General features: G+C 38.0%; 1 protein-coding gene across 13 annotated transcripts in view; it reads right to left on the reverse strand.

Annotated features, from left to right (window-relative positions):
* Positions 1-27,086, reverse strand: part of DLG2 (discs large MAGUK scaffold protein 2) — a 1,763,217-nt gene that overhangs the window by 426,074 nt on the left and 1,310,057 nt on the right. For all 13 annotated transcript variants that reach the window (XM_040964332.1, XM_040964339.1, XM_040964335.1 and 10 more), the window contains 3 exons: positions 26,562-26,698; positions 12,772-12,916; positions 8,788-8,926 (listed from right to left, as the gene is read on the reverse strand). In XM_040964332.1, coding sequence (XP_040820266.1) covers positions 8,788-8,926; positions 12,772-12,916; positions 26,562-26,698 — 421 coding nt within the window. The remainder of the gene's footprint in view (positions 1-8,787; positions 8,927-12,771; positions 12,917-26,561; positions 26,699-27,086) is intronic.

Consider the following 27,086-nt stretch of genomic DNA (forward strand, 5'->3'; position numbering starts at 1 on the left):
TTTATATTAATTACATTGCATTATGTAATGCTGTTTCATAGGCTCTGGGACCAAATGCTTCCATTGTGTTGACACATTTTGTGACATTTATTGATTTTTGAATGTTGAACTGCAGTTGACTCTGGGAGCAAATTCCACTTGATCATAATCATAATTTTTGTTGTGTTGTATTTGGCTTATTAATATTTTGGTGAGATATTTGCATTTATATTCACCAAGGATATTAATCTTTTTATGTATGGCTTTGGGATTTAAAAAAATATATCTATTTATTCATTTGAACTTGGAGTTACAGAACAGAAAGAAAAACAAAAACACAGGGAAACAAAGAGATTTTCCATTTGTCAGTTCACTCCACAGATGGCCACAATGACCAGGGATTATGAGTCAGGCAAAATCTTGGAGCCTGGGCCTTATTCTGGGTGTCCCATGTGGATGCAAAGGCTAAAGCATCTGGGCCATCTTTTACTACTTTTCTATGACAATTATAAGGGAGCTAGATCAGAAGTAGAGCATCTGAGTCCCAAACAGGCTCCCATATTGGATGTTGAAGTGACAAGTAGTAGCTGTAGATGCTACACCACAATGTCAGTCTCAGTTTTGGTATTAGAGTAATGATGATTTCACAAATAAGTTTGACAGAGTTCCACCTTTTTCCAGTGTTTTCGAAGAGTGCTAAGAGTATTGGAGTTAAGTTTCCTTAAATGTTTTGTAAAATTCAGGTGCCAAGCCAGTAGGTCTTACTTTTCTTTGATGAAGGACTTTTAATTACTCCTTTAATCTCATTCCTTGTTATTGGCTTGTTTAGATTTTAAAAGAAATTTAGTAGTTTATAAATAGCAAAGATTTTTTTCCTTGATGTTTTCTAGCTTGTTGATATATAGTTGTTCATAACAGGCTTTTTGTTCCTTTTTATTTCTGGGCTACTCGTGGTAATTTTTTCTTTTACCTCATTGACTTGAGTTTTTCTTCTTTATTAGTCTAGCAAACTGTTTGTTCACTTTGTCTTTGCAAAAAATGAGGTTTCCATTTTGTTGGTTTCTTGAATATTTTTAGTTTCAATTTAATTTATTTCTGCTCTGATTTTTATTATTTATCACCTTCTGAATTGAGTTTGATTTGTTCTTGTTTTTCTAAGTACTTGAATTGTATCATTAGATTGCTTTGATTTTTTTTTAACTTGTAAGCTTTTATGGCTATAAAAATTCTCTCAACATTTCTTTTGTTGTTTTCTATAGCTTTTGATATGTTTTTAACTTTGTTTGCTTCAAGAATTTTTTTTAATGTTTTTTAAAATTTCTTCAATGATTCCTTGGTCTTTAAGTAGTACGCTGTTTAATTTCTACAGATCCATACATTTTATATTGTTTTTCATATTTATTTCTAGTTTTGTCCCTTGGTGGTCTCAGAAGACAGAAGCATCATATGATTCTTTATTTTATAATTTACAGATACTTGATTTGTGGCCTAATACATGGTTTATTCTAGGAAATATTCTATATGCAGAAAAGAAGAATATATATTCTGTAGCTGTTGCATGAAACATTGTATAAATGTGTTAGGTTCATATGCTCTGTAATATATATGGCTTAAATCTGCTGTACTTTTATTGATTTCTGTCTGGATGAGCTATCCACTGATATACATGGTGTTGAAGTCTTCCACTATTATTTTGTTGGAATCCATTTCTCCTTTTAAGTCTAATAATTAATAATATTTTCTGCATATATCTTTATTATAATATACATATGCAGTGGTTATGAAAATGCATATGTTACATCTCATTTTTGAATCAATCCTCTAATCAATATATAATTTCTTTTTATAAATTTTATTTAAAGTTTGTTCATCTAGCATTAGTATAAAAATTCCTGTTCATTTTTTATTTACTTTTGATTGGTATGTCTTTTTCCAACTGTCTGCTTTTACTTTATGTGTATATTTACTTGTGAAGTGATTTTCCTGTAGGCAGCATACAGTTGGGCTTTTTTAAACACCAAAATTGTTCATCTGCCCAATCTATTTCTTTTTATGCTTTTTTAGATTTGTTATTTTTTATTTATTTAGAAGGCAGAGCTACAGAGAAACAAGGAAAAAAGGTAGAGAAAAGGAAAGAGAGAGAGAGAGAGAGAATTTGCAAGTGGGCAGGTCAAATTAGCAACTAGAAGTTTCTTCCAGGTTTCCTGCTTGAGTGCAGGGGCCATGTACTTGTGTTATCTGCTGCTGCTTTCCCAGGTACATTAGTAGCTGCTGGATTAGAAGTGAAGCAACTGGGTCTTCAACAGGTGCCTATAAAGGATGTTGCCTTTGTAGGCAAAGGCTTAACCCGCCATGCCACAACACTAGCCCTCAGTCTAAATCATTTGAATACAAATTTAACCTAATCACATTCAAGGTTAATATTAATGCTTAAAAATTGACTTTTGTCATTTCGTTGGTTAGTTATTGCTTGCATCTGTTATTAGTGAATTTGGTCTGATCTCTATTTTCATGATTACTTTTTAAAATTTTTATTACAAAGTCAGATATACAGAGAGGAGAGATAGAGAGGAAGATCTTCCATCCAATGATTTACTCCCCAAGTGACCACAACAGCTGGTGCTGCGCCGATCCAAAGCCGGGAATCTGGAACCTCTTCCGGGTCTCCCACGCGGGTGCAGGGACCCAAAGCGTTGGGCCGTGCTCAACTGCTTTCCTAGGCCACAAGTAGGGAAGGGAAGTGTGGCTGCCGGGATAGAACCGGCACCCATACGGGATCCCGGCGCATTCAAGGCGAGGATTTTAGCTGCTAGGCCATGCCACCAGATCCTATGATTACTTTTAATGTAGGATATATTGTATGGCTGGTTTTGGGGTGAAGTTTCAGTTGTAAACATTTGGTTCTTTTTAATGATTATTATTCACTTACTACACTTTTTTGGCAATGCCCCGCTTCTTCGCTTTTTCATGTTTTGTTTGTCCATACTTTGGTATCTGTGCTTTGATATATGCTGGAACTATGTTTTTTACAGAAAATGCGAGCAGATAGCACTTGGGTTTTATAGATGAGCCCAGAAGTATAATGTCTGAGGGATGTTTTTAGCTTTAGCCAATGTCCGCAGTTTGCATGAGTGCCATAGTTGTCTTGCCTGGAGCATTTTATGGAGGCATAAGTAAGTTTCTGAAGTTGATGTGGACTTCCTAGGATGTGCACCTCTAATCTTCAGAGAGTTGGGTGCCAGTCACACTAGGGTTTTTGATGGCTGCAGCCTCATTCTTGATGCCGAAGGAAACAGATGAGTCTTTCCTCTTGTCTTGTCAGGTAAGCCTGAGAGATGTCGAAGTTGTAGCACCAAATGCTCCAGAATGTGATGAAGACCTTGCCTCCACCCTACTGGGTGACGACAAGACACACCAGGGGTTTTGCATTGATAGGTGTGACTCTGGAGCAGTCAAATGCAGACAGGTCATTCATTAGGTCCCACAGGGCAGATAGCAGTGACTCTGAGTAATATTGTATTAACAGTCACAGTCCTAGGACTGAAGGATGCAGTGGAGTCATAATGCTGGTCTTAGAGAGTGAGAACCACTTTTGTTGGGGATTGTGGACAGACGGCTGGCGGTTCTAGGCACAGAAGTGCAGGTAGGGCCCTCCACTGGTGAAGAGGTGGAGAGCAGGACCCCAAGATTATAGCATAGCCAGCAACAGTCCCAGTCTCCAGGGCACAGGCATGCAAGGCTGACACTGGGACTTGTCTTTGAGCTTTTAACACTGTGTACGAAGACAGGTGGAGGAACCTTCCTCAGATCTGCTTCTCTGATTTTTTTTAATGGTCTGTTGCTGGTACTGAGCCCCAGCAAGGCAAAAGGGAACACTCCTGGATCATGCAAAGTGAAGGAACACGGCTCCAGGGTTTATGCCCAGAATTCCCACAGCTGCAGGGGGATACTCACTATCTTGAAAGTTGTCTGGCCTTGGTCCCTGTTACCACCTGGGCTGTTTGCTGTCCTGTAAATCCGGGTAGAGCTTTTAGAGTGAATCTGCCACAGCAGCTTGGAGTCTGGAGCTTTGTGGGCAGAGGGAGGCAGTGTAGGTTCCTTGGGAAAGCAATGAGTTTGAAATATGGATAGCTTTCCAGGCTGCACTCAAAGTTAAGACTGTTGTTTTCCCATAGTTAAGGCTGCTTGTCTGGCAGGGTGCTGTCTTATTTTTTCCTGGCAAGGTGGTCCCCCCTTAGCCGAGGAGCTGATGCTGAAGTATCTGTGCCATGCTTTGTTCCTCTGTAGCTCCCCATTGACTTTTGGAGTCTGTGCTTTTAGTTATTCTACTAGGTCTTTCCTGAACATTTCCCATCTGTTCCCTGGAAATATGATCCTTCCATGATTGCTTTGGTATTTTTCTGTGGTTGAGGTTCCTGAGGCTTCTCTCTCCTCAGCCATCTTAGCACTTACCAATTTCACATTCTTTGAATCTTCTTTTGCCATTCCCCTACCACAAATGTCCTTTCTGACCTTGATTTTCTGACCAGTGGTCACCAATTTTTCAAATTTAAACCCAAGTCATTTTTTTTCTTAAAACCTTTTTTTGATGCTATATATTCCTACATGTTACATGTGTATGCATAGAATATATGATCTAAATATTTCTAAACATTAATCAATTGGGGTTTTTGAAAAAGTTTATAGAGGGTAGGATCCTCATAATAAGGGGAGAGAAACTTTATTTGTTTACATATGCTTCTGTTTTGATAATTATTAAATATTATTTGTTACTTAAACTGGGATATCAGGTAAAGCCACCACTTGAGATGCTGTCATCCCATATGGGCAACAGTTTGAGTCCCACCTGCTCCACTTCTCATCCAGCTAACTGCTAATGCAAGTGGGCAAGCAATGGAAGTTGACCCAAGCATGTAGGCCCCTGAATCCACGTGGGAGACCCCAATTAGACTCTTGGATCCTGGATTCTATCTTGGTCCACCATGGCCCTGTGGCCATTTCAGGAATGAACCAGCAGACAGAAGATCTCTCTTTTGCCCTCCCCCAAATTCTGTGTATATGTGTAATTCTGTCCTTTAGGTAAATAAAATGTATCTTTACAAAATATAAAAGAATGAAGCAATTAATACCCCTCTTAGAAATGCGCCTGCACCGGCCCGGCTTAATAGCAGCGGTTAAAGTCCTTGCCTTGAACCCACCGGGATCCCATATGGGTGCTGGTTCTAATCCCGGCATCTCCACTTCCCATCCAGCTTTCTGCTTGTGGCCTGGGAAAGCAGTTGAGGACAGCCCAAAGCCTTGAGACCCTGCACCTGCGTGGGAGACCTGGAAGGGGCTCCTTGCTTTGGATTGACTCAACTCAAGCCGTTGCGGCCACTTGGGAAGTGAACTATCAGATGGAAGATCTTCCTCTTTGTCTTTCCTCTCTGTATATCTGCCTTTCCAATAAAAAAAAAAGAAAGAAAGAAATGCGCCTGCGATGAGCCCAGTGTGGTAGCCTAATGGCAAAAGTCCTTATCTTCCATGTGCCAGGATCCCATATAAATGCCGATTCTAAACCCAGCAGCCCTGTTTCCCATCAGCTCCTTCCCTGATTGTGGCCTAGGAAAGCAGTCGAGGATGGCCCAAAGCCTTGGGATCCTGCATTCACGTAGGAGACCTGGAAGAGGCTCCTAGCTCCTGCCTTCGGATTGGTGCAACTCCAGACACATGGCCGCTTGGGGAGTGAATCAATGGGCAGAAGATCTTCCTCTATATATCTGACTTTGTGATAAAAATAAAATAAATCTTAAAAAAAAAGAAATGAGCCCGCGAGACTCATGGTAACACCTCGAAGACAGGCCTCCGAGAGGACATCAGCAGTGGTCAAAGTGGTAAGTGGTGTGCGTGGTGTGTGCCGATGGCCACAGACACATCTAGGCCTCTGATCTGACAGGACTTGCTTCACACGTTTACCATGTACCAACCAGGAGAAGAAGATTTTTGGGGAAGTTATTCTGGTCCTTCGTAGGAACAGAAGAGCCAGGAGTAGAAACTAATATACCGAGATGTATCCTGCAGGAAAAAATTGACTCTTCCTACAACACCAAGTATAAAAGCATTTCCTGAGATGTCTGAAATGGATTAAGAATTATAAGCGTGACTATTATAAATAGATAGCACTCACTGAGTACATATTATTTGTCAGGGACTGCTATAAGTTCTTTGCATGCATTATCTCATTTAACAATGACAGCGACCTGGGAGACTGATTCAGTTACTGTTTCCTTTCCCAGAAGAGGAAACAGAATCTTGCAGAGGTGAAACTGCCTGCCAAGAGTTACATAGCCAGAGGCAGAGGTAAGTCCCAGTTCTGGTTGGTTTTTAAAGATTGATTTATTTTTTATTGGGAAGTCAGATATACAGAGAGGAGGAGAGACATAGAGGATTTTCCATTGGCTGATTTGCTCCCCAAGTGGCTGCCATGGTTAGACCTGAGCCTATCCGAAGGCAGAAGCCAGGAGCTTCCTCCAGGTCTCCTATGCAGGTGCAGGGTCCCAAGGCATTCGGCCATTCTCGACTGCTTTCTCAGGCCACAGGCAGGGAGCTGGATGAGAAGCAAGGCTGCCGGGATTAGAATCGGCCTCTACATGGGATCCCGGCACATGCAAGATGAGGACTTTAGCCATTAGGTTCCCTGGTTTAGTTGTTTTAAAGCTCACACAAACTCCCAGACCCATCTCTAGCTATGTACTTCTATAAGGAGTACAGTTTTATATAATTTCGATTTCATTTTTACAATAACAAGAAATTAAGGAGTTTCTTCTAGCCAGGTTTTATAGCTGTTAGAAACACAGTTTTTCAGATGAAAAGCTGTATAATCTTAAGCAATTTCCTCATCCCTTGGAACGTCAACTTATACATGCCTAGAATGAGAGTGAAAGCCCTTTGTGTATTTGGAAGGATCATATGAACAGAATATCTAAAACGGTTAGCAAAGGGTGTAAGTTATAAAGTGGCTTTAATAAACATTGCTTTACTATGGAACCAGGTTAGTAAAATGGCATTTTCTAATTAAAGTCATAGCAAATATTAGTGATAGGATGAGAGCAAAGGGTTCATTACTCAGGTAGATAAAGGTGCTTGTTTTGCACAGTTCTTTAGAAAGCCATGAGGATTATCTTTTTTGCAAACCTCATTTTTAATTAAGAGCACAAAGATCAGACATTTCTGCCTAGAAATCTGTATTTCATTTACGCCACAGATGCACATTTTCAGCATCCACACTTTCATTCCCTGGCTAAAGATATAACAAGCTACTTCAGCAAACCTGATATTGCAAAATAAATGAAAAAAAAAGCTAAATCATTTAAAAAGATATACTAAAGAACAGAAAGACCAACGCATGAAAATAGACCAGTGAGGAAAGTGAACTAGCAGGAAGTTGTGTCTACTTTTGTAAAGGCTTATAAGTGGCTTCAGTAAGAGAGGCAGGAAATCAGGCCAGAGCAGGCCCTCTCTCTCACTTTAATACACAAAACATAAAAATAAAGGATACAAATTTGTATGTGATTTTAATTTTGATAAGAAGCATTGTACAGGCAAAACTTGCAGAAAAGTGTACGAAATATAAACTTCTTTTGTAAAAACAACTCAAACCCCACTTATATTTGAGGGAGTTTTCATTTAAATACATTTGTCTATCTCTGGTAAAAACATGAACAGTTATGCCAGGCTGTCACATTGCTTCTTAGGAAATACCTGGGATATCCATGGTGCTGCCTGCAACACTGAGCACCTATGAGAGGATATCACTAATGGCCAAAGAGTGGCGGTGTGTGTGTCTGCACACACCTGTGCAAGTGAACTGACAAACTTACTTCACATGTTTGCCACGCCCCACCCTCACAATTCTCAAGCTAGGTCACTCCGCAGACAGCGATGGAGGTTTTCATTTCTTGATTATCTTTGTATTACACTGTCAGTTGTAATAAATGCACATTCCTTCAAAACATTTAAAGATAAAAAGTGAAAAATTGTGCATTTATTATTATTCATCCACTTTTTACTAACTTATTCATTATTCAATATTTGCTGCATTTTTACTGATTATTTAAGTGAACTAACTTAGTCTGAACTGTCAGGCCTGGCATTTTTTTTTAACAGCACTAATGGCTAAATAGCTTAGTAATATGATTCTCACTCTATCTTAGAATTCTGTTTTGTTATCCCTTAGAATTATTAGATAGATTGAAATCATTTGTAGTAATCGTCTCTCTGTTCATTTCCACCTATAGCTACTGCTCTACATTGTCAAATTGCACTGTTGTTGGTGGTGACAAGAGCATGGAATTCAATGTTGTCTATAAATTCAGCAAATGGGAAAATGTGGTATGCTACTCCCTGCCTTTTGAACCTCAGCATTGTCATCTCTGCTCAAACACCACCATTTTACAATGTGGTTGGAAAGCTCAAATGAAATCTGATAAGAAAAGTATTAATAAATGAAAAATGATGCATAAGTACCTATTTTTTTATTTCACCACACACACACACACACACACACACACACACACACACACACACACACAAATGCTATTTGTTTCACAAAAAAGGCCATTACTCATGCTTACAAATATTTTCAGGTTTCCCCTTGAGGCAAGACTATAAATTTCTGACATTGAACTCTTACCAGTTCTTTAAGATATAACTCAATTGGCAGCCAGAATGTTCAGTTACTCTAAAAAAAATAGCTGACATGCTGTTAAGACAATGTGATTTCTTGTTGGCATTAAAAGCAAACTCAGTTAACCAATAAACAAATCTGACCTGGTATAGTCATCTTCAACAAGCATGTGCTTTGGAATTGGTGAGTACCTTCCTGGAGAGATGGGCGGCAAGGAAGTTTTGTATTCTAAAGTGCCGTTGTTGCCAGAGAGTAAATGGTTTTCCATCGGTGGTGAATAAGCTAAGGGGTGGGGGAAAAAAGAAAAGAAATCTGTTAAGTGGGTGATTCAGTGTGTCATACTGCACTTTGGAGGCTTTGTTAAAAATAGGCTTGCCATATTCCTAATATTTTCTTGTCCTTCAAAAAGGAGGAGTTGCTGTTGGTTTGCATTTAATATACACAGGCACATGGTAGTGACCTTTGGGATAAAGAACAATGTAATAAGAGCTATATCTGTAACCCCAGTTAGTATAATTAGGTGAAGAGAAGAATTGGAGAGAGAACCAGTGCCCATATTTTCAGAATGATGATTAATTTTCTATTGAAATAAAAATGTTAGCTTTATAATTGCAGAGCTCATTTTCTTTTCACATAATATCCCATCAGCAAATGAATAAGGCTAGTAGGGAACAAGTTCATTTTAAAAATGTTTATTTTTTATGTATTTGAAAGACAGAACAACAGAGATAGACAAAGACAGACAGGCAGAGACAAACACGGAGATGAAGACAGAATGGTCTATCCACTGGTTTATTCTCTCAAATGTATGGAACAGCTGGGGCTAGGCCAAACTGATGCCAGGAGCAAGGAAGTCCATCCAAGGATGCATTTGCAGAAATGTGGACTGGAAATAGAGTAACTAGGACTTGGATTGGCACTCTGATAAAAGAATGGGGGCATCCCAGGTGGTAGCGTACCCCACTGTTTCACATGCCTACACTGGAACAAACTCTTGTAAAAGACTTTCTCCCAAAATATGCTGCAGTGCCTTCCCAGAAAGGCCAAGAACTCTGGTCTTATTTTTATGTTCTTTATCAATTCATCTCCCTTTTCAGTGACTGAAATCCCATTTGGATCTCTTACTCCCTTCCTACTTTCTCAAATCTACTTTATATAATAAATGGAGACTCTCCTGAAGCACAACAGTAATGCCATTGTTCTCTTGCTTAAATATTCTCTTTGACTATCATTATGTTGGATATAGTACCAATTCTACAGTATTATAAGACTGATGAATGTAAATATCCCCCTGATATATATATATTGTCCTGGAATAAAGCCCGTATTCATGATTTGGTCCAGTGAACCAATTGCCTATAATTCATATCTATCTCAGACAATGGAATCTTACCTTTTCTCCACAACAGAATTCAAATGGCACACTGTGTTATGAAATGCTTTTTTCTCATCTTTCAAAGTCAGATGACATATCCCCTTCCTTGAAGTTTCCAAAAGATATTTATTTTTAGCTATTTTTATGGCACATATATCCCTCTTATTCTGCCAAAAGTTGCTGTTATTTATACTTCTGAATTAGCCTGCCTTGAACCAAGTTCTTGATATAACCAAGTTCCTTGAATGCCAATCTTCTGAAGTCTACACGTTACCTTACAGGGTGACTTACACATATTAAAGATATTCAATAGATATTTCTTGATGTTATTAGACAGTTTTACTTTCTCCCCTTTCTGTCTTTGCCATAGACCTCTTATTTCTTTCATGAAATGGCACACAGGCTGGTCTAAGATTACAGCTTACTTGAACAAAAAAGATACATCTGGACATGTGGAGGATGATTCATTTTAGACTCATCATTAGGAAAAGCATTAGCTTACATAAACGGCAGGTAATACAATTATTCAATCCTTCATTTTTTTGCAAGAGGAAAATCATTAATTTTTGTTTATTTTAGTTATGTAAAGTTAAAAAAACCTCACACATTTCACAATATAGAATTAGGAGCATGCTTCCCACCCTCTACCTTCTGCCAACATTCCCTAGCCACTCTTCTCCTTCTTTATTTCTTCGTTTTCTTTTATTCTTTTTAAAACATTTTACAACAATGGCATACTTGCCTTTCACTTCTTTCACTTAAAAAAATACATATATATATGTATTTTTTTTTTGCAAAGTCAAATATACAGAAAGAAGGAGAGACAGAGAGGAAGATCTTCTGTCTGATGATTCACTCCCCAAGTGGCCACAACGACCAGATCTGAGCTGATCCAAAGCCAAAATCCCGAAACTTCTTCAGGTCTCCCACACGGGTGCAAGATTCCAAGGCTTTGGGCTATCCTCCACTGCTTTACAAGGCCACCGTCAGAGAGCTGGATGGGAAGCAGGGCTGCCAGGATACCAACTGGTGCCTATTTAGATCCCGGCACATGCAAGGTGAGGTCTTTAGCCGCTAGGCTACCATGCTGGACCCCATCCTTTCACTTTTAAATCACAGGCTTAATGCTCCATTAGTAAAAGTTTCAACAAATAGCAGGTAGGACAAAATCCTACTGTTTCTCAAGAGTACAGACACATGCTTTAAATAATAATAAAACATCGAAATTTCAGGTGAAATGACTTGCTTAGGCCCATTGCAGTGATTAATGGCAGGTACCACATTCCAATTTCTTGGTCTCACAATTAGACTCTAAAAATTTCAGAATGTTGGCACTGCCATTGTGATATAGTGTGATAAGCTGCCACTTATGACACTAGTATCCCACATGAGCTTCAGTTTAAATCCCAGATGTTCCACTTTCCATCTAGTTTCCTGTTAGTTTTCCTGGAAAAGGAACAGAAGATGATTCAAGTGCTTGCCGCCCAGGCTACTATGTGGGAGACTTGCATGGAAATTCTAGTTCCTGGCCTTGAACAGGGCTAGCTCTGGCTATGGATAAATTTGGGCAATGATAGATAATTCTCTCTTTCCTCTCCATCTCTTTCCTTTCTCTCTGCCCCCAACCCCTCTGTAACCCTGCCTACAAATAAATAAATCAAATAAATAAATAAATAAATAAATCAAATTAAAACCATGTCAAAATGAACAAACCTATTGATATCAACAAAATGATAAGTTCATGAAGTGGTTAGCAGATCTGTCAGACTGCCTGAATTCTGTATCGGAGTGCCTAGTTTGAGTCCCATGTATGTTCCTGACTCCAACTTCTTGATAATACATGCCCTGAAATAAAGCAGGAATGGCTGGAAAATGTGAGTCCCCGTCACCCACATGGGAGATATGGCTAGCATTCTGAACCCCTGGCTGGGGCCTAGCACAGTCCCAACTGTTGTAGGCATTTGGGGACTACATTAGCAGAAGGAAATGTCCCTTCCTCTTTTGCCTCTCTCTCTCGTTTCTCGCTGTGTCTGCATCTGTGTTTGTATCTGTATTTGTCTCTTCTTTCCTCTCCCCATTTTTCAAATAAATAAATAAGTGAAAAAACTTAGATTAAAACCAGGAAATTTCTTCTAAACCTAGTCCTTTAAAAATAGAATCTTAGACTTGGTTTATGTTGACCTTTGAAGAAGATAAGCAAATGTGTGAGCTGTGAACTTCACGAGGATACTCGTGTGCTGTCCCACAGTCTGTTGTTGCCCTGGAAACCTTCCTGCCCCTCCCTCTGCTAACACAACTTTACCGTCTTATTGACATTATTTCCTCTGGCTTTCCTGAAGTTTATATGATGCAGGGAAAGCTAACACTTATGACAATAATGATGCCCATATATTGACAACTGAAGTGCCAGATCTCTTCCCTCAGGAAGAAGCACAGAACTATTTCTGGTGTATTTTGCCTAGATCATGAACTACTTTGCCCTATATGACTGTAATCACACTCTCCACAGCTTATACCAGTAAGCCTTTCTATAATGGTGGAGCTGATAACTCCTCATGGTGTCCCACTGTCAAAGACTAGGTAAGTTCTATATGGTGACATGGGTAAAAAAGCAGAATGCCCCCTCTGAAATACTTTTGGAAGCTAGATGAAAGTGAGTACATAAGCAAAGGACTTTGAAAATAGACTTGAAAAAAAATCCTATTTGGTAACCTGAAGTGCTAATGAAAACAAACAATGGGAATGTACTTACAGTGAGTAATATCAGGTGGACCATAAGGATCAGTCATATAAATTGTGGTGGGTTTGCCAACTTTTAGATAAACTACATCTGATGTATTCTTCAATATTGCTACTGCCTCTTCATGTGTTACTTCTTCTAAACTGTAGTTGTTTACCTGAAAGGGAAAATAATTCATATCAGAGTTAAAACTATGCAGTAGTACAGAAATATTTTAGTTCAGAATATATCTAGAATTACTATTCTTAAAGATTATATTCTGGGCTTGGCATGATGACCTAGTGGTTAACTCCTTGGCTTGCATGTGCCAGGATCCCATTTAGGCACTGGTTCATGTCCTGGCTGTTCCACTTCCCATCCAACTCCATGCTTGTCTCCTGGGAAAAGAAATAGAGGATGGCCCAAAGCTTTAGGACCCTGCATCTGTGTGGGATATCAGGAAGAAACTCTTGGCTCCTGGCTTTAGATCAGCTCAGCACCAGCCATTGCAGCCACTCAGGAAGTGGACCAGTAAAAGAGAGATCTTTCTCTCTGTCTCTCTGAATACCTTCCTTTCTAATAAAAATAAATAAATCATTTATAAGTAAATACATAACATTTCAATGATTGGTATAGTTATTATACCATATTTTGAAAGAAAAGTGGACTAAGCATTAGCCAAAGCAGTTAAGATGTAGTCCCTGCTGCCATAAAACAACAGTGCTTTTGTTTTTTTTCTACAATCATGTGATATATTAGAACAAAAACCAGAGTAACACTTGTGGGAAAAACAAGAGGACAGTTGTCTTTTTTATTATATAGATTTTTTTCTGATTACAAAATTAATACATTTAATTGAAGAAGGCAAAAAAAAAACACCCTAAAAATAAATTCCCTACTTGGATATTTTTTATTTATTTGAAAAATAAAGAGAAAGGAACAGAGAGCATGATCTTTCTACCGATTCATTTCCAAATGGCTGCAAAGGGCAGGGCAGGGCTCAGCCAAAACCAAGAGACAAAAGCATCTTCCAAGTGTCCCGCATAGGTACAGGCATCCAGGTATTTGAGCCTTTTTCCACTTTTTCCCAAACACATTGGCAGGGAGATGGATCAAATGTAGGGCAGCCAAGATTTGAACTGGTACTCATGTAGGAGGCCAGCATTTCAGGCAGCAGCTTAACTCATTTATGCTGTAATGCTGGCCCCTTGTATACATTTATTCAAGCAATGGAAAGCAGATTATAAACATTCTCTTGGAGCTCAATTTTTACGCTAGAGTGATAATTCATCCATAACAACATGTTTGAACATCATGATTTTTCAGAGAGAATTATAGTACAGAATTATAACAATTTAACTTGTCTCTTACTGAGTTTGCTTTCTTTGCTATTATAAGTAATGATGCAAAAAATATCATATTAATAACTTCTTTGAGATGACTTGAGCAAATGGAATTTATGGAGGAAATGAAGGTGTTTTGATACTTATTCCAAAATGACACTTTGAAAGATGAAGCAACTGTTTCCAAGTTTTCCAAGATTATATGAGAGTCCCCATTTTCTATAAAATTGCCATACTGCCATACTTGGATTTTCTCATTTACAAAACAAATTTCTCATGAAAATGTCATTTAATATGATTTTATTTTCCAAGTAAAGTGTGCTAATGCTGGAACCCCATGATTTGTACGTATGCATGATAATCTATTGCCATAATATTCACAATAATGCCCATTTTCAATGTACAAATTTAAACATAATGCCTTTTCTTTAATGAGGAAAGTGCAATTCCAGGTTTACGCCAGTGACATTCCAATGAATTTCTGCAATGCTTCTCTGAAATAGTTTTAAGATAACATTTCCACAAAGTGTACCCTTTAAAGAAATTATTTGAAGCAAAAAAAACTCTCAGAATTATTATTTTTTAATTTGCTTGAAAGGCAAACAGACAAATTTAGACATATGGAGAATGATCTTGTAATAGACTTGCCAGATACTTGCAACAGCCTTGACTAGGTCAGACTGAAGCTTGCAGGCTGCAATTCAATGCAAGTCTCCCAGATAGGTGAGCTCAAGCCTTTGAGCCATTCCCTTTCAATTTCCAGGGTATACATTAACAAGAGGCTGGATCAGGCATAAAAAACCCAGCACTAACTGGAGCACTCTGAAAGGGAAAGTGGACTTCCCAAGCAGTAATTTAGTAACAGCACCAACATGTTTGCCCCAGGAAGAATTTTAAATATTTCAAATTTTAAATGTCTACAGTAGATATTAATACTGCAATTTATCCTCACTGCAAGGTATACTTGCTTTCACTATACAATTCATACAAAAACACACCCACAGACATGTTTACCTATATTTCTATTGACCTTATATATATTTATTAATTATGTTGCATTATGTGACACAGTTGCATAGGCTCTGGGATTCCCAGAACCCCTCCCAGTGACCTCCCCCCATGGTGGATTCCTCCACCTTGTTGTAGTATTACAGATCAAATTAAGACAAGATTCTTTCGTTGCAAACATATACCAAGCACAGAGTCCAGCATCTTATTGTCCAGATAAATTTAACAGTCTCTTGGGCAGACCATCTCTGGTCTGAAGGTAGAGCTGGCAGAATATCATCCCGATCAATTGAAAGCCCCAGCACAACATCAACAATTTACTACATTATGGAATTAATTGACATGGTATTGAGTAATCAATATGTTAAAGCCACGCAAGTTCTTAATCATATCCTGTGACTACTTCATTGGCATTTCAAGTTTTGATTATACCCAGAACTGGCTGCTACACATCTTAAAGTGGCTATAGGGTACTATTGAGCTGTCTCGTGTCTATTTTCATTTTAGTATTTAGCAGTTTAAAGTGTTGAAGCATAATTTTGCTGAACTTGGCAGATTTTAGGATAGTCTAAACTGGCTTATAAATCTAACAAGGCATTTATCAACAGTTGAGGCACAGAACAGTTTTAGGAGGAGTGTGCAGAGAAATCTTCAATACCCTAGTGAGGAGTAACTAATCTTTGTGTCCTACCTAGTAAGGTATATGTGGATCCACGCTGACCATTTCCTGTCTGGTTCTATGCTTTCCTTGTATTTCTCTGTCTATCTATTCTAATTTTTTGGGGGGGGCGCCTCTGGAGCGACCCTGATGGTCATTGCAAGAGAGGGTGGGGATCCAAAATTGGAACTAAGTAAGAACCAGAAAAAGCTCCTCTCTCTAGTCCCGAAGGAAGTTTACTGTTCTTCTGTTTCTGCAGACAATTCAGGGCTCCTGGCTGTTGTTCCGATGACCTTGGATCATGCAAGGAAGGATTTGGGCTTCTTCCATTCCATGTGGTAGAGCCAGATGGGGCTGGGAGACCTTCGACTTCTCAGCCTCCGAAGGCACTCCAATTTCCCATGTTCCCCTTGGCTGTTGGGATGTAGTCCTTGGTGCTAGTACTGATAGTCCCAGTTGAGGATCCGACAGTCTTCAGGGTTGGGATACAAGCTCCTCCTGTCCACCTGCTTCACTCTGGGGTCCCCCTCTCACTCTGTGTATATGACCTCCTGTTAAGAGGTTGTCAGGATCGCTCTTCATTCCCCCTATATGTATTGACCTTATATTTTGCATAAAGTTTGCCTTATATCAAAGAGAACATATGAACATTTGTCCCTTTGGGATTGACTTATTTTACTGGAAATAATTGTATCTAGTTGGGACCATTTGGCTGAAAATGGTAGAATTTCATTTTTTTTAAAGACTGAGTAGTATTCCATAGAGTAGATGTACGAACAAGTTTTTTTTAATCCATTCCTCTTTCAGTGGGCTTTATCCCCACATTTACTCCAACAGGTGTTGCAGTACATTTCTGAATATAGGTCAATCTGACTGGAGTTAGGTAGAACTTCAGTGTGATTTTACTTGTATTTCTCCAGTAGCTAGGGAGCTTGAGCATTTTTAAAATGTCTATTAGTCTTTTTAATTTGTTCTTTTGAAAAATGTCTGTTCATTTCCTTTGCCCATTTATTAATAGGGCTGCTTGTTTTTCTGTTTTTGAGTTTCTGAAGCTTTTAGTAAATCCTGCATATTAGTCCATCATTGGTTGTGTAGCATGCAAACATTTTGGCCCATTCTGTTTGTTGCTTCTTATTTTATTGATCATTTCCTTTGCTGTACAGAAGCTTCTTAGTTTGCCTAGCCCGTGCTTCTTTTAGTGACTGCCTGTTTTTTTCTTTTCTGTTGAATGATGCAGAATTAAGGTAAATGTACCAAGAACACTGAATTGAATTCCTGTGATATGGTATGGTAGACTGTGGGATGTACTCAAGACCCTAAGCAGATACTTGAAATGGTAGACAATACTTGATTCTATACTTCCTTAAATACCTTTACATAATTACACAAAAAATATTCTTTAATTTTCATTGTCTATAGTTTATTCACTTACTAGTAAACATTTATTGCAACCTATTATGTGCCAGGTATCATTCTAGTTATAAGATATACCATGGTAAATAATAATAGTAAGCACTTATAAAGCCAATATTATTTTTTAAAAATATATTTGTTTGTATTGGAAAGGCAGATATACAGAGAGAAGGAAAGACAGAAAGATGTTCCATCCACTGGTCTATTCCCAAGTGGCTGCAACAGCTGGAGCTGAGCTGATGTAAAGCCAGGAGCTCCTTCTGGGTCTCCCACATGGTACAAGGTGCCAAGACATTGGGCCATCCTCTACTTCTTTTCTAAGCCAAAAGCAAACAGCTGGATAGGAAATGGAGTAGCTGGGACATGAATCGGCACCCATGTAGGATCCCAGCATATGCAAGGCAAGGATTTAGCCACTAGGTCATTGTACTGGGCCCTAAATTCTATACTATTATAATATTTAAAAGCCTGTAGTAATAAAGCCATTTTAAAGTATTTTACATACAAGAGCACTTCAAAAGCTTTGTAAAAATGTTAAAAGGCAATAAATATTGCCCATGATCTTTTAAAAGCACCTTTGTGTATTGACAATAAAATCTCATAACAATCTGTTATAGCTGCTTTAATCACAATATTGTTAAACAGGAGACAAGTATGTTTTGAGAGACTAAGAAACTTATTCAACAGCATTGTTCTACTATGAGACAGAATTCAAAGCCAGGCAATTTGGATCATATTCAATCATTTGGTCATATTGCTTCTTCCAAACGAACAGGGGTTCTGCTCTCACAAAACCCACACTTGGAAAGAACTCAGTTGTTTGTAGGATGAATAGGAAGATGCATAGATCCATGCAGAAAAGGTTCATGTGGAGAATTACACACAGGGTAGCATCATTATTGATATCAGCTCTTAAAAACAGAGAAATCATTAAAAATAGAATTAGCATATATTTAAGACTTACATGTCATATGTTCTGGGACTCCTGTGGCGAATATTTCAACATAAATCATGTAATTAACCTTTACTCTAGCTCGTGGAGGTGGATACTAATAAGTAGGTTCATTTTCAATATGAGAACAACTAGCAATAATGTTAGCTCACAATAGTTGTGGTTCAGTCACATTGCAGTTGGGGATGAAATACTGAAAATTTTACATATATTTTTGTCATGGAAATGACATATTTTGATCCACCAAGAGAGTGTAGGGGTTAAGAACTCAAGTTTTTGAGTCACAGAGATTGGGATATGAATCCTGACTTCAGAATTTCCTAGTTCTGGAACCTTGGGAAATTTACTTAACCTAAATCTCAATTTTGACATATGTAAAAGTAATAATAATCATGCCTTCCAGGGTGATGATTTAAATGTGTTGGTTTATTTAAAGTGATAAGACACACTAAAGTACTGAATGATTGGTTGTATCATTATTACTATTGTCATTATCCAACTCTTCCCAGAAAACAGGATTTCTCAGTGACAATTTTCGCTGATCATTTTCCCACAAACATCTGTGAACTGATGAGTTTAATTAGGGTACTGTTGATGAGGCTTCTGTGTGGTCTTTTAAAAAATTCAGAACAGTAAAGGATCTGGACTAAAAAGTTCTCTTTTGTGCTGAAGGCTTCGAAACTGTTTCACAGAAGTGGCTTTGTTTGGGTTAATTATGTGTATGCATTATCTTGTGAACTCTCAAAATAAAGGCCATACAGCTGGAACGAATTGTATGCAGAGAGAAAGGACATTACACAAATTAGCTAGTTGCTCTTGTTATTGTTTTTGGTTATCTTTTAAACTTTTTTTCAGCTTTTTTTTAAAAATTGCATTAAGTATCTATAATAGTGAACACTGAGCAAGTGGCCTGGTTTCAGGGAGAAAAACATCATATGAATGATTCTCCTAGGTGGGTGCTACACAGAGGAGGACATCTGTGCAGCCTCCCTGTACATTTCCAATGGGAGAAGAAAGAGGGAACACTGATTTTAGCATGTTGCACAAGATAGCAAAGCAACTGAAGAAAGTGGTTATGGAGACCTGCAATTATGAAACATGGAAAGTTTTGAGGAAATCGATGTGAGAAATGAGTGATACCATGCACATGGAAAGATTGCGAAACAGAAACAGACAGTAAACAAATAGATGTCAAACAACCACGATCAGGCTGTGATTTTGATGATCCTGCTGCTTGAAGAGTTTCCTCCTAGTCACTGCTCTTCCTGTGTGCACTGTCACCTCCTACCCTGTCCTGCACTCACTCCTATTGTGCTTGTCACCACCAACACTGGCCTCAAGGGTGGTGATTAGATACTTCTTAGTTTTGTATTTCCACAGCTGATATGTTGTAAATAATTGTCATTTGACATATGTTGAAATAATAAGCCCGATGATTTTTAAAAATGTGGTACACAAAGCAAAAAATGATCAAATTTTCTAGTTTATGGGAGGAAAGTGACACTTCTTAGGGATTCTATTTTACAATTTGTGTGGAGACAAAGAAAGGAATGAGAATGAAGGCCGTTTGAGCAGCCACAAATGTTTATTGGACAGTTGTGTCAGGCATGGGGCATGAGGATGAAAAACTGGAAAACAATGTGAGCATATTAGGCACACTATCACATCAGCAAATAAGGTCACACCAGCATATAAAGTACAGCAGCACATCTCTATCAATGTGAAATATTTTCTTTTTCAGTGATAATTGATGAATTTCTTAACTTTCAATTTAATTGACTCAAGTTTCTTCATTACCAGTGGTCACCCAAATGGACAGCATGGTATGAACCCCAAGGCTACGCAGAGTAACAAAGTATTTGAATGTTACTGATATTTGCCACAATCATGTATGCATATTACTTATGGATGTTTTCTTTCACTTTGTAAAGAAATATTTATTCATCTGAAAAAGTAATAGAGAGTGAGCGAGAGAGAGAAGATCATCTACCTGTTGTTTTATTCCCCAGATGACTATAAAGGGTCGCCCTGGGCTAGGCCAAAACCAGTGCCAGGAGCTTCATCCAGATGTCAATGTGTAGGCCCAGCATTCAAGTCATTTTTCCATTGCTTTTCCCAGGTCATTTTCAGGGAGTTGGATCAGAAGTAGATCATCTGGGACTTGAACTGGTGGCTGTATGGGATGCTGGTATTGCAGGCACTGGCTTACATGTTAGGCCACAATACTGGCCCCATTTATGTATATTTTAAAATGTGGATGATATGTTACCATTTGGATGTATGTAGCAATTTGTCATATAGAGAAATACAACTATATTACAGACAAAACTTTTTGTATTTCACTGATAGGATGTGCCATTAAGATATCATAATTGCAGTGTAAGTTCCATAAGCACTGGTATTATACAGAATGTAAAGAAAATTAACAAGGAAATATAGTGAAAAATTTTGACCATTAAATAAAAATGTCACTGTGACTGCAATTCAGTATAACATATTACATTTGAAATAAATTAGATGAATAAATTAGAGAGTTGAATGCATAGTTATCTAATGGTTTTTCTGGTGTTTCAGAATTGATTCTAGCAGAGGATAGAGATTGAACTGGTTCAAATGTCTCCTTGGAACAATTTTTAAGAAAGAGGCAAAGACCCTACCCAAGAAATTCTGATTTGACTACGGTTAAAGACTGGGTATTTACAGCACAGTGTTGAAAAGTGTGCCTTGAAACTCAAATGTGTGAAAAGAATGTTGCATTTGCCTTTAGGAGCTGCCATTCCAAAGATTTTGTCTAGAAGGCTAGAAGGCTAGAATTCTCCTTAACGTTCCTTGCTATCATTTGGGTATATAAAAATGGCTGACCCTGGACTGGTAATGCTGGTTCCCATGACATACCAGGAAAGCCTGGTCAGTCCTGATGAAACTTCCACTGTAGCTGCCTGTGATGGTTGCCAGGATGCTGCCTGCTGGTGAACCATAAGGGCAAGAACAGGTCATGCCATATTTGTCACTGGAAAACAGAACTCTATTTGATGCTCTTACTATAGAATATATATTTTTGAAGAAATGAGATGCTCCCACAAAGCATGTATCAAGGTTTGCTGCATTGAACACGAATGAGTTGTTTTGTACTACTTTAAGAGGATGTTATAAAATAAGTTTGAAGACCAGAGTACTATTCAAAATTAAGTAAGTCTCTTGATTATAGGAATTCACAGACCTTTTCATCTTTAGCTTCACCAAAAATTTAGCACTTCTGTCATGGTGCTGTCATCCTGTATGGCTACTGGTTCAAACTCTGGCTGCATCACTTCCCTAACACTTTGTGCTAATGCACCTGGAAAATCAGCAAAGGGTATCCCAAGTCCTTGGGTCCGTGTACCCATGAGGGCCATCTGGAAGAAGCTCCTGACAACTGGCTTTATACTGGCCCAACTCTACCCATTGTGGCCATCTGGGGAGTAGATCGGCAGATGCAAGGTTTTTCTCTCCATCTCTCCTCCTCTCTGTATATCTGACTGTCCATTAAAAATAAATCTTAAAAAACCACTTTGGAATATACTGATCTAAAGCTATACTATCATGTTATAGAGGCTGCATCAGAAGACCAAGGACTTATGAATTTCCCTACAATAGATTGAGTTCTAATTGACACACAGCTCTCCTGTGATGAAGTGCAATGTCTTTCTACTAAACTTCAATCTGTGTGAACTTTTCTCTCATCTACTCTCATTTTCTATTTCCCATACAAAAAAGAAAAACGGATTAGATTCAAATCTCTGGTATTTTTAGGAAAAGGATGGGGGAGATCACACTTATTTAATATACTTGACTCTATGTTTCAGCTTATTAGGCTTTTTAATAAAAACAGTATCTGAAAATACATAAAAGATTTTTGAAAATGATCAATATTACCCCTTAATTATCTACATCATGAAATTCAAGACAAACATATAATCTTTTCATTTTGAGATGTCAGTACTAAGCAAAAATCAGAAGTCATATCTCTCCATGAGATAAGTGTGTGCGTGCACACACACACACACACACACAAGCAAAATTCTAATTAGTAAGTGCCAAGTAGCAAAGGAGATTTTAAAAATATTAGAGAGCATATATATCACGTTTTTAGGTGCTCCAAGAAACATGTGAGTTGTCTATGCTATAGTCACCTCGTTTGAGACATTCATAGACTTATGGCAAGAACAGCAGGATAACTTTTTCTCACAGTAGAATAAATGCAAACATCAGATGCTACAAAATTGCCTAAGTGTGTAGGACTGGAAATAAGACTGCAAGGGATCTAACAAAATTTTGTTTTAAGTGCCATAAACTCACAGATGATAAATGAACGTGTGGTAAAGTTTATTGTAGCAGTCAGCACATACAAAACAGTTTCAGAATGAAAAGTGACAAGACAACTGTTTCACAAATGTGTAAAAAGGAATTAGCCATCATTTGTAGTTTTTTTTTCTTTGTTTAATTTAAAAGGCAGATTTTTGCCGAGAGAGCAGGAGAGAGAAGAGAGAGGGGAGCAAAAGAGAGAGAGAGAGAGAGAGAGAGAGAGAGACTGAGAGAGACAGAGAGTTAATCTACCATCTGCTGGTTCATTGTTTGAAAGACCACAATGACCAGAGCTGAGTTGCCTAAAGTTGGGAGCCAGGGGCTTCTTTCAGGTCTTCCTTGTGGGTGCCCGGCCCCAATGACTTGGGTCATCCTCCCCTGTCTTCCCAGATCATATGCAGAGAGCAAGTTGAGCAGCTGGGACACAAATAGGTGCCCATGTGAAATGCTGGTGCTTGCAGATGGAGGATTATCTTGCTACACCACTGCACCTGCCCCACAACCTTTTGTTTCTTAGGGCAGAGCTATGGCTACAGGGAACGTTTTAAGAGAAACTGTATTTCAATGTTATTTCACAGAACAGTTTCTAATGATGGGTAGTTCCTCATGGATTGCTGCGGGTCAGTATTAAGTTCCCCATGCCTAAAGAGATCCTATCAGAGCAAGGGACTACTTCAATGGTTGCTTTTCTGCAAGATTCAGATGCATCAGAGGAGGTCAGGACAAAGAAAACATTTAAAATACATACTTTTGATGTTGGAGGTATAAGAAGTTCCTAGGGAAAAAAAGTTCTCAACATTTGTATGTGAGATTCAGTTGGGAAAAAAGATTGAATTGACCTCAAATTATAACTATTTTACTTGAAAAACTACAACTGTTATTATTATGATTAAAACACACATGGACACACACACACATGAATACACACACACACACACACACGACAAAAAGACCAATTGTGTTCTCTCTAAAGGGACAATTCTGAGACTTTCTGAATTTTAAGTTATCCAGCCAGGAAAGACTAAGGCAAATACTGGAGTTTCTTTCTAGGTCAGAGTACTTACACATATCTGAATAATATTTGGGGGACTTTTTCCCTAAGATCTGAGAGAAAGGTGCTGCTGTAGTGGCAGAGCTAAACCACTGCTTGAGACAGCAGTAAAACTCCTGGAGTGCCTGCTCCAGTTCTGAAAAGTCCACTTTTGATACAGCTTTCTGCGAATGTACCAGAAAAATGATGGCTGATGGCCTACGTTTTTTAACACCTGCACCTCACGTGAGAGACTGGTGGAGTTCTGGCCCCTGTCTTTGGACTAGTCCAACCTTTGTGTTTGTAGCCAGTTGATGAGTGAGCCAGCAGATGGAAGAGATTCCCCTGTCTGTCTCCTTTTATTTCTCTCTCTGTCTCTGATGATCTCAATGATCTGACTTAAAAATGAACAATAAAAATTTAAAGAGTTGACAGAAGGAAATGATCTAAATCACTTTAGAAAGAATAAGATATTTAGAAAAAATATACATGTTGTGATACAGCTGTTGGATTGTAGAATCTAAGGCATTTGTCCTTTCTTTAGCAAAGAAGCATGGAAGATGAAGATGATGAAGGGGACAGAACGTAGGATAACAAGAGGATAAGATGGTGGAAAGGAATGACAGAGGGGAGAGTATTCACAAACATTTTGGGATTGAAAGAAGATATCTAGCCTTTTAGGATGATTCCAGTTGCCTTTTTTTTCTCTGAGTTTTTTTCCTACAGAATGTTATAAAATGAATCATTTTCTTTCATTTCCAGTTTGAGTTTAGCAGTTGCCTTGGAAGCACTAATTATGTTCCCCTTACATAAGAGAGGAGAGACCTATTATTTTTGAGGATTCATTTTTTTTTAAAACTCAAAACAGTTAAGGATTATGTCACAGCTATTTTTGAAATCATTATATCTACAATGACTATCAAGAAAATGGTAATGGCAAAAAATAGCATGGTGTTTGGAAAATCCTTTGGTGAAATTATTTAGTCAGAGTTTTTTTTAAAGAATTCAGAAATAAAGAAATTTAAACATAACTAAAAAATTAACACTCATGTTACATGATTTTACAATAGCAGAAATTAAAGCAACATCAGATGAGTTTAACCAAACTTTTGTAGAACAATGAGTCAAAAGTGAAGTCATTCAGTGACATAGTCATTACTTGAGATTAAAACTATTCTTTTCATTTTTCAACTTAGTGTTACCTAGAGTAAGGTTATCACAGTTTATTTTATTCCTGCAAATGTTTCAAAGAAAATTTATGCTCCACAGACAAGTTATTCAAGTTTTAAATGCCAATAACTTTTTCAGAAAACACAGTATCATAGGAATCAACATTTACATTAAAAGCAAACAGGCAAGGGGTCAGCACTGTGGCATGGCATCTTAAGTCACTGCTGTGATGCCAGCATCATATAAGAGAGCCAGTTTTTCTTGCTGCATCATTTCCAATCCAGACTCTTGCACCTGGGAAAACAGTGGGAGAAGGCTCAAGTGCTTGGGCCTCAGCCACTCCTGTGTGAGGCCTGGATAGAATTCCAGGACCCTAACTTTGATTCTACCTAATTCCTTGGATTCTAGGAAGCTTGAATTTTATACCAGTGGTCTAATTTGACAGTTGTAAAAGAATAGGTATTAGTGTTTTAATTTCTCAGTTGACATTGAGAGGAGGGAATGATGCTTATTTAAATGTTTGATAGGATTAAATCACGAAAGCTGATGGGATTATAGGTTTCTCTTTTGAAGACACCCACATTCCACCCTTGGTGAGAATGTAGGCTAGTGCAGCCACCATGGAATTCAGTATGGAGAGTGCTAAAACAAGTGAAAATTGAGCTACTATATAACCCAGCGATCCTACTCCTGGGAATCTATCCAAAGGAAATGAAATCTGCATATGAGAAGGGAACCTGCAACTTTATATTTATAGCATATAATCTACAATAGCAAAGACATGGAAATAACACAGATGCCTATTGAAAGAGGAATGGATAAAGAAGCTGAGGTACATCTACTCCATAAACTATTACTCAGCCATTAAAAAGAATGAAATTCTACCATTTGCATCAAATAACGGCCCCAACCAAAGACCATTATGTTCAGTGAAATAAGGGAAATAAACCAATCTCCAAAAGATAAATATAATTTGTTCTTTCTGATATAAGGCAATCTTCAGGCAAAATACAAAACAAATATACATAGCTCAACATGAATACAACATATATTTTCATAGATAAACTGTATAATGGAGACTAGCATACCAGAAAGTAGAGGTATGTTGTTGCATGCATCTCTATTACTGAATAAAAGAAAGACCTCTAATGAAACAGTTAAATATACCTAAATACACCTGTTATCCCTACCTACAATGCCATGATACATTTAAGTAGCAAAATGTTGGATTTGTGACTATTGCTAAATGACTACACTATTATAATAATATGACGAAAAACAGTGGTGAGAGAGGGAATGAGAGGGTGGAGGGGGGAATCCCTGTGCCTAAGGAACCATATCATGAAAAATTTTAAAAAATCAAAAATATAGGAAAATACAAATAAGGAAAATATCCATAGATCAAATAAAGTGTAACATGTGTTTCTAAACTCTTGCTCTGAAATCTATTCTCTCTTCTTTTTTTATTTGTATGGACTAAACTCTGGCTCCTTCATTCAACTGTTACGCTCCTAAACCCGAAGTGAGCTAGAGTTAGAGATAGGGTCCTTAGGAAGTAATTAAGTTAAACAAGCTAAAGATAGGTTCAGAGCTCCAAAGGCCTGACTGCTGGATTTATGAGATGGATAGCTTCCACTTACCAGAGCACAGAGGAAATGCATGATGAGGATGGCATAAAGTAGGTGGCCGTTTTGATGCCAGGCAGATTGCTTTCATCAGAAAATAAATGATGGAATGTATGAGCTTCCTAATCTCTGAGAAAACAGATTCCTTTTGCTAAAGAACTGGTCTATGGCATTTTGTAATGATAGCCTGGGTACACTATATCATACAGAAGAAATAAGAATATATATATATATATATACACATATATATTTGCCTCAATTTTGCTAGAGTCATACTCACCATTAGTAGTCTGTCTCCTACTTGCAACCTTGCGTCTTTTTGTGCAGCTCCTCCATCTATAATTTTAGTTACATAGATGCTATTGTCTCCAGGAATGTGTTGGTTCCCCACACCTCCCGCAATAGAGAAGCCTAAACCTAGGGGAGAAAGAGAGAAAACAAAGAGAGAGAATGACACAGCATTTTTTTTAAAGCAATCATTTTCACATTAAAAATAAAGGCCCTTAATTTATTGTAACAGCAATAAATAGTAATATGGATTCCTTATCAATTGGGTTCATTCTTTAACTTTGTTAATTAGTATTACTGAGGTAAAGATCTTGAAGGCATGCCATGTGAATATTTTATTTTTCAGACTGTGCACCTTACTCTTGATCCTCAGAGCATCAGTTCATAGTAGGCAACTACCTACAACAAGGATCAAACCAAGGGTGTGGTGAGATCCAGGTGAGTCAGAAAAAACAAACACTATTCTGCTCTTGTTGAGCTTTGCCCTCATCTTCATTGTCCAAATAGAGGAGAGAGA

The sequence above is a fragment of the Ochotona curzoniae genome, unplaced genomic scaffold, assembly GCF_017591425.1.
Source record: "Ochotona curzoniae isolate NIBS_2020 unplaced genomic scaffold, NIBS_Ocur_1.0 scaffold_3223, whole genome shotgun sequence".
Classification (NCBI taxonomy): domain Eukaryota; kingdom Metazoa; phylum Chordata; class Mammalia; order Lagomorpha; family Ochotonidae; genus Ochotona; species Ochotona curzoniae.